The sequence below is a fragment of the Ceratotherium simum genome, chromosome 9, assembly GCF_057802395.1.
Source record: "Ceratotherium simum simum isolate JZ-2026a chromosome 9, ASM5780239v1, whole genome shotgun sequence".
NCBI classification, from domain to species: Eukaryota; Metazoa; Chordata; class Mammalia; order Perissodactyla; family Rhinocerotidae; genus Ceratotherium; species Ceratotherium simum.
In genome coordinates this window covers 50,804,772-50,816,858 of record NC_141908.1, presented here as the reverse complement: position 1 = coordinate 50,816,858, position 12,087 = coordinate 50,804,772, and the positions used below count along the sequence as shown (strand labels likewise).

Here is a 12,087-nt window from a genome sequence, read left to right as displayed (position 1 = left end):
TGTTTTCCATAGTGGCTGCACCAGTTTGCACTCCCACCAGCAGTGTATGAGAGGTCCCTTCTCTCCACATCCTCTCCAACACATGTTGTTTCCTGTCTTGTTAATTATACCCATTCTGACGGGCGTGAGGTGATATCTCATTGTAGTTTTGATTTGCATTTCCCTGATAGTTAATGATTTTGAACATCTTTTCATGTGTCTGTTGGCCGTCTGTATATCTTCTTTGGAGAAATGTCTGTTCAGGTCTTTTGCCCATTTTTTCATTGAGTTCTTAGTTTTTTTCTTGTTGAGATGCATCAGTTCTTTGTATATTTTGGAGATTAAGCCCTTATCAGATGTATGGTTTGCAAATATCTTCTCCCAATTGTTAGGTTGTCTTTTCGTTTTGTTGATGGTTTCTTTTGCTGTGCAGAAGCTTTTTAGTTTGATGTAGTCCCATTTGTTTATGTTTTCTATTGTTTCTTTTGCCCGGTCAGACATGGTGCTTGAAAATATGTTGCTAAGACCGATGTCTAAGAGTGTACTGCCTATGTTTTCTTCTAGAAGTTTCATAGTTTCAGGTCTTACATTCAAGTCTTTAATCCATTTGGAGTTAATTTTTGTGTATGGTGTAAGGTAAGGGTCTACTTTCATTTTTTTGCATGTGGCTGTCCAGTTTTCCCAACACCATTTGTTGAAGAGACTTTCTTTTCTCTATTGTATGTTCTTGGCTCCTTTGTTGAAGATTAGCTGTCCATAGATGTCTGGGTTTATTTCTGGGCTTTCGATTCTATTCCATTGATCTCTGTGTCTGTTTTTGTGCCAGTACCATGCTGTTTTGGTTACTATAGCTTTGTAGTATATTTTGAAATCAGGTAGTGTGATACCTCCAGCTTTGTTCTTTTTTCTCAGGATTCCTTTAGGTATTCGGGGTCTTTTGTTGTTCCATATAAATTTTAGGATTCTTTGTTCTATTTCTGTGAAAAATGTTGTTGGAACTTTGATAGGGATTGCATTGAATCTATAGATGGCTTTAGGAAGTATGGACATCTTAACTATGTTACTTCTTCCAATCCAAGAGTACGGAATATCTTTCCATTTCTTTGTGTCTTCTTCAGTTTCTTTCAGCAATGTTTTATAGTTTTCGGTGTACAGCTCTTTCACCTCTTTGGTTAAGTTTATTCCTAGGTATTTTATTCTTTTTGTTGCAATTGTAAATGGGATGGTATTCTTAATTTCTCTTTCTGCTACTTCGTTGTTAGTGTATAGAAATGCAACTGATTTTTGTATGTTGATTTTGTATCCTGCAACTTTACCATATTTGTTTATTACTTCTAAAAGTTTTCTGGTGGATTCTTAGGGTTTTCTATATATAAAATCAAGTCATCTGAAAATAGTGACAGTTTCACTTCTTCCTTTCCAATTTGTATCCCTTTTATTTCTTTCTCTTGCCTGATTGCTCTGGCTAGGACTTCCAGTACTATGTTAAATAGGAGTGGTGACAGTGGGCATCCTTGTCTGGTTCCTGTTCTTAGAGGGATAGCTTTCAGTTTTTCACCATTGAGGATGATATTAGCTGTGGGTTTCTCATATATGGTCTTTATTATGTTGAGGTACTTTCCTTCTATACCCATTTTATTCAGAGTTTTTATCATAAATGGATGCTATATCTTGTTAAATGCTTTCTCTGCATCTATTGAGATGATCATGTGATTTTTATTCTTCATTTTATTAATGTGGTGTATCACGTAGATTGATTTGCGAATGTTGAACCATCCCTGCATACCTGGAATAAATCCCACTTGATCATGGGGTATAATCTTTTTAACGTATTGTTGTATGCGATTTGCTAGTATTTTGTTGAGGATTTTTGCATCGATGTTCATCAGTGATATTGGCCTGTAGTTTTCTTTTTTTGTGCTGTCCTTGTCTGGTTTTGGTATCAGGCTAATGTCGGCTTCATAGAATGAGTTAGGGAGCTTCCACCCCTCCTCAATTTTTTGGAAGAGTTTGAGAAGGATAGGTATTAAGTCTTCTTTGAATGTTTGGTAGAATTCACCAGGGAAGCCGTCTGGTCCTGGACTTTTATTTTTGGGGAGGTTATTGACTACTGTTTCCATCTCCTTACTGGTGATTGGTCTATTCAAATTCTCTACTTCTTCTTGATCCAGTTTTGGAAGGTTGTATGATTCTAAGAATTTATCCATGTCTTCCAGATTGTCGAATTGGTTGGCATATAGCTTTTCATAGTATTCTCTTATAATCTTTTGTATTTCTGAGGTGTCTGTTGTAATTTCTCCTCTTTCGTTTCTGATTTTACTTATTTGTGCCTTCTCTCTTTTTTTCTTGGTGAGTCTAGCTAAAGGTTTGTCAATTTTGTTGATCTTTTCAAAGAACCAGCTCTTGGTTTTATTAATTTTTTCTATTGTTTTTTTGGTCTCTATTTCATTTATTTCTGCTCTGATTTTTATTATTTCCCTTCTTCTACTGATTTTGGGCTTGGTTTCTTCTTCTTTTTCCAGTTCCTTTAGGTGCATTGTTAGATTATTTGAAATTTTTCTTGTTTGTTGAGATAGGCCTGTCTTGCTATAAACTTCCCTCTTAGAACCGCTTTTGCTGTATCCCATAAATTCTGGCATGTCGTATTTTCATTTTCATTTGTCTCCAGGTATTTTTTGATTTCTTGTTTGATTTCTTCGTTGACCCAGTCGTTGTTCAGTAGCATTTTGTTTAATCTCCACGTATTTGTGGCTTTTCTGATTTTCTTCCGATAGTTGATTTCTAGTTTCATACCGTTGTGGTCAGAAAAGATGCTTGGTATTATTTCAATCTTCTTAAATTTATGGAGACTTGTTTTGTGGCCTAATATGTGATCAATCCTGGAGAATGTTCCATGTGCATTTGAAAAGAACGTGTATTCTTCACTTTTTGGATGGAATGCTCTGTATATATCTACTAGGTCCATCTGTTCTAGTGTATCATTTAAGGCCAATGTTTCCTTATTAATCTTCTGTTTGGATGATCTATCTGTTGGTGTAAGTGGAGTGTTAAAGTCCCCTACTATTATTGTGTTACTATCTATTTCTGTTTTTGTGTCTGTTAATAATTGCTTTATATATTTAGGTGCACCTACATTGGGTGCATAGATATTTACAAGTGTTATGTCCTCTTGTTGGATTGGTCCCTTGATCATTATGTAATGCCCTTCTTTGTCTATTTTTACAGTTTTTGTTTTAAAGTCTATTTTGTCTGATATGAGTACTGCTACCCCAGCTTTCTTTTCATTGCCATTTGCATGGAGTATCTTTTTCCGTCCCTTCACTTTCAGTTTGTGAGTGTCTTTAGGTCTGAAGTGTGTCTCTTGTATGCAGCACATATATGGGTCTTGTTTTTTAATCCAGTCAGCCACCCTATGCCTTTTAATTGGAGCATTTAGTCCATTGACATTTAAAGTAGCTATTGATAAGTATGTACCTACTGCCATTTTTTAACTTTTGTTTTTCTCAGTGTTTTAGTAGTCCTTCTCTGTTCCTTTCTTCTTCTATAAGAATTGATGGTCTCTTTAGTTTGACCTCTGTCTGAAAGCTCTACTCTTTAACTCCCCTCCTCCCTCCTTTTATGTTTTTGATATCATATCTAACCTCTTTTTTGTGCATTTGTATCCATTACCCTCTTATCATGGAAATAGATAATTTTTCCTATTTGTGGTCTTCCCTTTTCCCCTTAAATCAGTCCCTTTAACATTTCTTGTAGCACTGGTTTCTTGGTGAGAAACTCCTTTAATTTTTGCTTGTCTTGGAAATTTTTGATCTCTCCTTCCATTTTGAATGATAACCTTGCTGTGTAAAGTATTCTTGGCTGTAAATTTTTTCCTTTTAGCACTTTAAATATATCATACCATTCTCTTCTAGCCTGTAAGGTTTCTGCTGAGAAGTCAGCTGATAGCCTTATGGGGTTTCCTTTGTATGTAACTTGACTTTCTCTTGTGGCTTTTAGGATTCTCTCTTTATCTTTAATTCTGGACATTTTGATTATGATGTGTCTTGGTGTGGGCCTCTTTGAGTTTATCTTGTTTGGGGCTCTCTGTGCTTCCTGTACCTGCATGTCTGTTTCCTTCCTTAGGTTAGGGAAGTTTTCATCTGTTATTTCTTGAAATAGATTCTCTGCCTCTTTGTCTTGCTCTTCTCCTTCCAAGACACCTATAACATGGATGTTAGTGCGCTTGATGTTGTCCCAGAGGTCCCTTAGACTGTCCTCACTCTTTTTAATTCTTTTCTCTTTTACCTGTTCAGCTTGGGTAATTTCTTCTAGTCTTTCGTCCAGCTCACAGATCCGTTCTTCTGTATCCTCTACTCTGCTTTTGAGTCGCTCTAATGAATTTTTCATTTCCAGTATTGTATTCTTCATTTCTGATTGGTTCTTTTTTATATCTTCCATTTCTTTGTTGACATTCTCACTGAGTTCATCTATTCTTCTCCCCAGATCAGTGAGCATCCTTAACACTCTTTGTTTGAACTCTCTGTCAGGTAGGTTGCTCATTTCTGTTTCACTTAGTTCCTTTTCTGGGGTTTTGTCCTGTCCCTTACTTGGAATGTATTCCTTTGCCTCCTCATTTTGCCTCTTTCCCTGTGCTTGTGTCTACGTATTAGGTAGACCAGCTACGTCTCCTGCTCTTCGATAGGTGACCTTATGTAAGTGATGGCTTACGAGGCCTGCCGTGTGCTTCCCTCAGTTCTCAGTGTTCCAGGGGTGACTCCTGTGTGGGCTAAGTGTGTCCTTCTGTTGTGGCCTGTTTGCTCTCCCTGTAGGCACCCAGGTTGGCCAAGTTATGCTCCTAGCCAGCTGTTGTAATGCTCAGCTGCTTGTAGTTGTTGTGGGCCTTTCAGTCTCTTTATCACGTGTGGGGAGCCCCAGCATGGTTGGCTGCAAGTTCTAATACCACATTTGTGTTGCAGTATTTCTTTTAAGTGAGTAGGCCCCCAGCGTGGCAGGTTGTTAGGCTCAGGGCCTTACAATTGCTAAAAGCCTCCAATCTTTATGTCTCCTGTCAGCTCTCTGAGGATTGTAGCTGGGTGGGGCTAGCCTCAGGCATGGGAGCACCCAATTGTTTCAGGCTTTGGAAGGTGGGGCAAACCCCCTATGTGAGTCTTTGAGAAGCACAAGTCTTCTGCAGCTGACAAGCCCTGCCGCCCACAGGTCCACACACACAGTCAACACAGTCCTGCCCCGTGTGCGCGCCCCGACCTCCCGAAGCGGACCCAGTCTCTCCACGGCGGGAGCCCCACACACTCCACCACCGCCCCACACTCTCCACCTGCTCCTTGTGCACGCCTTGCCCCACTGAAGTGGGCTCAGTTGCCAGGCTGCAGAGAATTCACTCACCAATCTATGCAGGCCCACAAGTTGTCTGAGGGCTTGTTGTTGGGTGGGGCCAGTCTCCTAGGGTGGGCTGCCTGCCCTGGCTGAGCTGGATTAAATCGGTACTCTAGGGGGTGGGGCAGACCCTGGGCTAGCAGGCCCCAGGGAGAACTCCAATGGCGTCTGTGTCAACAATGGCCGCCGCCACTGTCCCAGTCCCTGGAGAGGTCCCACCTCTCACCGAGATGCACACAGGGCCTATTAGGTGAGTCTCTTTTCACCAATGCACTGTGCACCTTTCTGGTGATTTTAGGTTGCTTTCTAAAACGGGTGAGTTTGCGTGTGGTCACTTTAAGAACTGGTTTTAATTTCTTTGTGAACCAGCTTTTCTGGGGGTATTCCCTAATGTTTTAGTAGCAGGCAAAGTCAGATATTATGCCACTTGTCTCGATTGTGCTGGGTCCACAAAATGCCCACAGCGGGGGTGGGCCCCGGCTCAGGGCCCCGTGCCTCCAGGGAGGGCTGCGTACCTGTGGGCTGCTCCTGGGCGGCCGTGAGGCACTGCGGCTTGTGAAGGCGGCGTTTTTCCTCTCTGGAAGGGAGTTTCTGCCTCTTCTACCTCAGTTAGGATTGTCCGTTGTTGCAGGAGTTCCTGTTATCCAGTTTTCAGTTTGATCTCAGGGGTAATTTTTCCACAAGTAGTTGTAAATTGGCTGTGTCCACGGAACGAGCTGAGTTCAGAGTCTGCCTACGCTGCCATCTTGACTTCTCTCCGTACTCTTTTCCTTAAAATACAGTTTTATTAGGTATATAATTTTAGGTTGGCAGCTATCTTTTCTCCCAGCATTTTCAATTTATTATGCCACTGTCTTTTGGCTTCCCTCGTGATTGGCCTAGACCTATGGGTCTCAAAGTATCCCTAGACCAGAAGCATCAGCATTACTGGACAACTTATTAGAAATAAATCTTCAGACCCCACCCCAGACATACTGACTCAGAAACTCTGGGGGTGGGTCCTAGCAATCTGTGTTCCAACAGGCCTTCCAGGTTATTCTCTTGTCACTATACTAGACTAGTCAGACTCATCTACTGAGCCTAGAGAGAGGCCCCTTCCCTGAGCATATGGCTGCCTACAGAGTCAACAAAATTATATGTTGCCAAGAAAGATGATGGGAATAGTCAGCTATTGGATAGGCATCTACAGTGTCATCCATAAGTTTAATGGAGAAAAAAATTTTTATTAGTTACAAAAGATAGAAGAGAACTCACATTCATTTTTAAGCATTAGACACTTTTATATACTATATTTCAGTTATTTTTAACTGAGGTAGATGGCATTGCCCCTATTTTAGACATAAGAAAACTGAACTAAGGTTCAGATAACTTAATTTCGCCAAGGTCGTATACTTCAGAGTTTGGATTTGAACCTGTGTAGTATGGATATAAGTTCCGTGTACTTTCCACTACACAAGCAGCATTTTACAATATTATACTATGGTAAGTATATGTTTAAAAAATTTTTTTTAGTATCATACTCAGATACTTAGTCTTGTTAATCCTTTCTCTTTATGCAATTTATTCAAAATGTTAAAAATATTCCTAAGTGTCTTATATACACAAATTATAGACATTTTCTCTTTTCTACTTACGTTATAGGCTAATTGTGATCTCAGACGGCAAATAGATGAACAACAAAAATTACTTGAAAAATACAAAGAACGATTAAATAAGTGCATATCAATGAGCAAGAAACTGCTTATTGAAAAGGTTAGTTAAAAGTTCAGTAAATTTTTCCTTTCCTTTCACTAGCCCCTTTTGCCTTGTATGCTTTTAAAATTTAAATGAATAAAATGAAATGGTGATTTTTCCTTTTTTCAGAGTACGCAAGAAAAACTGTCAAGCCGAGAGAAGAGTATGCAAGACAGATTACGCCTTGGGCACTTCACAACAGTTAGACATGGTGCTTCATTTACTGAACAATGGACAGATGGTTTTGCATTTCAGAATCTTGTAAAGTTAGTCATTCTTACATTTTAAAAAATTTAGTATTCCTTTGGGTTTTCATTACCTTCAAAGATTATAGCTTTGGAATTGTGTTCTACATCTACTCGTTACTACCCTGAAATCATAGAATTTAGTACATTTGAAAGGAGCATAAAACAAGGGTATTACAGTTTTAGCTTTAGCAGACTTCTTGATTAGTTAGCATTCATCTGCACAGTATGATGTCTTATTCTAGTTATGACTTTCCAAAATATAAACTGACCTTCTAGCTTTATAGATGATTTGGGAAGAAAATTGGTGAAAATTTAATTTTCATTGAAAGATTTATATCTATGTCTATATATATCTTGGAATTTTTCTACTTAGTTTTTTTCCTATTCCCCAATCCTTACTTCAGTGTTAATATTCAGCACTTGCCTGCTCTCTGTTCCTACAGAAAAGACAAGAACTTTTTCTCTTCTGCCTCAGTTACAATAACTCATAAACCAGTTGAACCGAATATGGGGCTTTAGCGTTTCTGAGGTAAACTTTAAAATAAAGAAATCATTGTTACTGTATTTTCTTGAGTTCAGATAACACACTGTTTATGTGTTAAGGAGTCAGTACCTCTGCTGCTCCTTTTTTTGCTGGAAAATTTGTAAAATCTTGAAAAAGAGGAGTTGTGCCGGCATCTAATCTACATCGGCTTTCCCAGAGTCAGTCCAGTTAACTGGAAAATGGAGGCAGAGCTTTATTTCACACACTATCACGTAAACATTGCTGTTTCAAACACTGGTTCCCAGGACATAACACAGAATGGCCTTCTCTCTGTCTCCGTTGATTTATTCAGCTTTTGTTCAACATGTCTGTGCTGGGTGTTAAGTACACCATAATGGAGGACAGTGTCCGTGTGATACTGGGGAGTTTGGGTTTTAATTCTGTGGATAGTGGGGAGCTGTTAAAGGTTTATATATAGTGTGTATGGTCAGAATTGAGTTTTAGAAGGATAACTCTGGTGGTAATGTGAGAATAATATTGGAAAGAAGATAAATTGTTGACAGTTCAGATGGAGGGGTGTCCAAATGAAAGGTAATTAGGCTTGAGCTCAAATATTGATGGTAAAAGTGGAGAGTAGGAGATACATTTGAGATAGTAACCATAAATTTTGAATGTTTTATGAGCAAGAACCTCTGCTACTAAACCCTGACCTACAGTTGTCCTGGTAATGAATAAAAGAGAAGGTTGCATAATATAACCTTAATATAAACTGAAAATATAAATCTAAAATATAAACTCTGCCAGTTAAAATTTTTCCATTGAGCAGTCAAAAAAGAGCAAAATTAGAGCTGCTGTGTTAGGGAACGCGTGGTTAGTGGGGAGAGTAGTGTGCTCAGAGAGGGCGTGAAAACTCCGCGGTCTTTCCCCATACCTTGCCCTATGCGTCTCTTTCATCTGGCTGTTGCTGAGTTATATTCTTTTATAATAAACCAGTAATCTAGTTTTAAAAAATTACTTGCATTTCTTATCACTAACAAGCATTTACTGAGGGCTTACTGTGTGTTGTTATGTATACGTATGTTATATCAAGTTGTTTATCAGTGTACATCAGTTTATCAGTGTACATCAGTGATATAACCCAAAGTAGTTGGAGGATGAGAAGAGAAATAAATAAAAATTAGTAATATTAAATGAATAATCTCTAAATTGTATGGTCATTTCTGAATAATCAGGTATTAGCTCTATATTCATTCCAGTAATTCTTTACTTTCTCTTAGGGTTTTAATCGTTAGGATTATTGCTGTTTATTTTCATTTATAACATTTGTTATATAAGATTTGCATGTTCTCTAAACTAGCTTTAAAAATTAACATTTTTATTAAGTTGAAATTATTTATTCCCACTTCCAAATGAAACTGGATTAAACTCTTGTTCTAGCTTTGCTATTATTAAGATTTTCTCCACTCTTACTCTCTACCTGGGTGGTTCTTGGTTGTTTCACTCCTAGCATATTCTACTATGACCTGGCCAGAACCATGGGGAAAGGAAATGTATGTAAAGCCAATTCTGCATCAGCAAAGTAGAAGTTCTGTAGTTCTGGTTTGAATGGGGATAGGGGAGCAAGGAATTGAAACATTTGACTTGTTCTAAATCTGAGTATCATAACCAGGAAGAGTTTTTAATTTTTTTTTAGCACGGTGAGGTGATCTAAAAGGGAACATGGTTATGATTAGAAGCAGCTTACTGTTACCTACTTAATGCTCTGGTCAAATTGTCAAAATCTTCAACCTATATTTTTGTAATAGACATATCTATTCGTTTTTAGAATTGGTAAGTTTTAGATTCTTGAATGGGAAGCAGTAATATTTTTACTTTTGTTAATTGCCCATTTTTCAAAGTCATGCTATGCTGTTTCCTTTCTTTCAATTGTCAGAAATTCCTTTTTTCTTCCTCAATTTCTTATATTAAGGTCAATTTTTGTTTAATTTCAAAATATCACTTGCTCATTTAAATTTCCCTTTACCAGAGATAAATGTAGAAAATAACACTTTATTAAATTCATATTTGTCTTTTTTAAGTTTTTCTGCAAACACTACGTGATGAGATGTATGTATAAAATCTACCCTCTACTTAACTCTGTTAGTGTTTTTTTTAATAGCTCATTTATTTCATTCAACAAATATTTATTGAATACCTAGTATGTGCTGATCACTATTCTGGGCACTCAGGATACAATAGGATATAAAATAGATGAGATCTCTGTTCTCATGGAGTGATATAGTCTAACCAGACACGTTCTGATCAAGTATCTACAGGAATAATATTTGTTAGAAAGAAGGAAGTGGGGAGCTACAAGGTACCATGAGATTATATATGGCAACACATCTTTCCCTAGTCCAAAGGGTTTAGGGAAGACCTCATTTAGAAGTGAATGTTTCAAATGAGACCTGGACAGTGAGTACAAGTTGGTTCACAAGGGTGGGACCATATTATATGATTTTTCATGTTTATTAATGTATTTTCATGTTTTAACTGTGAAAAGTAGTGGAAGGTTAATATGGTTCTTTACATTTATTTTTATGCAGGCAACAAGAATGGGTGAATCAGCAAAGGGAAGATATTGAAAGGCAAAGGAAACTTCTAGCCAAACGCAAACCTCCCACAGCTAATAATTCTCAGGCACCCTCGACCAATTCTGAACCAAAACAAAGGAAAAACAAAGCAGTCAATGGAGCAGAAAATGATCCCTTTGTTAGACCAAATTTACCACAACTGTAAGCCTCCATTTTCAATTTTCCTTTTTTAAAATGGTTGCCAGTGAGCATGAATTTTAGTAATGGATGTTATTTATAATTAAACTAATACTTAAATAGTAAGAACAGTTATGGCCAGGAAAGAAGACAGTATTGAAAATTTACCTCTAAGTTAATAATAAGCCTCAAATATCTGAATTCTACCTTTGTAAGTGGAGATTTATTAATCCTCTTTTAAAATGGAGACTTAGGTAGCTAAGAGGAGACTAGAATCCATTCTTTCTTCCATGTCTGAATGATAGTCAGTGATCACTTTTGATTATTCTAATTCAATGTTTCCAGTAATGTTCTTTTTTTCTGAGAGAATGTTAAGTAATATAACTGACATACATTTTCTTAACCTACAAAAGCAATACGTTGGTAGAGTGTAAGTATTATTTTTCCCCTTTCTGCGTTTCTTTGTTTTCTAAGTTTTCTGCATTAATGATAAATTACTCTTTATAGTTCAAGGGACCAAGACATTTAAAAAAAATAGTTACATGCTTAACACAGAAAATTTGGAAAATATGGAAGAACATAATAAAACAATATAGACCAAAATAATAAAACAAAACAAAAAAAACTCTCCCTCAATTATACATCCCTCTAGTCTCCATATTCTAACTTCATAAATAGGTTTCTTAAAAGACTTGCCTGTGCTTGCAGTGTCTTCTGTCTCACCTTCCATTCTCTCCTTTCTTAACTGAAATTGTACTTTTAAAGATTAACTATCTCCTTGATGCTAAATGCCATAGACGTTTGAGTCTTTAACTTGGCAGCACTGAATATTATTGACTTCCTATGTTTCCCTGAAAGACTCTTTCTTGCCTTAGTTTTTGAAATACCTTGTACCTCTAATTTTGGGTTGGGGGGGAGATTAGCCCTGAGCTAACATCTGTTGGTGATCCTCCTCTTTTTTACGGTAGAAGATTGGCCCTGGGCTAACCTCTGTGACCATCTTCCTCTACTTTATATGGGACGCTGCCACAGCATGGCTTGATAAGTGGTGCGTAGGTCCGTGCCCGGGATCTGAACCTGCGAACCCCAGGCCACCAAAGCAGAGCACACAAACTTAACCACTACGCCACTGGGCCAGCCCCTCTCCTAATTTTCATTTTAACTTACCTGGCTACATCTTCTCAGTCCTTTCTATGGACATCATTTACTCTACCAATTTGTAAAATGTAGGTGTTTTTTAAGGATCTGTCCTAGGCTGTCTTCTTACTCTACATATTCTCCTTGAGTATTACCTACTCTCAGAGTTTCAGTTACCATGTATATGCTGCTGACATCCAAACTTCTATTACCAGCCCACTTTTCTCTCTTAAGTATCAAGTATTTATATCTCAATCTTGAATGTCATATCCTTGCTTGGTTGATATTGGTTCTTAAATGCCTCACAGGAACCTCTCATACAGCCTGTTAAAACTATATTTACTGGGCTGGCCCTGTGGCTTAGCGGTTAAGTGCGCGCGCT

The 12,087-nt window shown here is 37.8% G+C and overlaps 1 protein-coding gene across 1 annotated transcript in view; it reads left to right on the top strand.

Annotated features, from left to right (window-relative positions):
* TLK1 (tousled like kinase 1) overlaps window positions 1-12,087 on the top strand; it is a 156,121-nt gene that overhangs the window by 102,881 nt on the left and 41,153 nt on the right. The window contains exons 9-11 of the mRNA XM_004428200.3: window positions 6,994-7,104; window positions 7,216-7,352; window positions 10,404-10,592. Of these exons, the coding sequence (XP_004428257.1) occupies window positions 6,994-7,104; window positions 7,216-7,352; window positions 10,404-10,592 (437 nt within the window). The remainder of the gene's footprint in view (window positions 1-6,993; window positions 7,105-7,215; window positions 7,353-10,403; window positions 10,593-12,087) is intronic.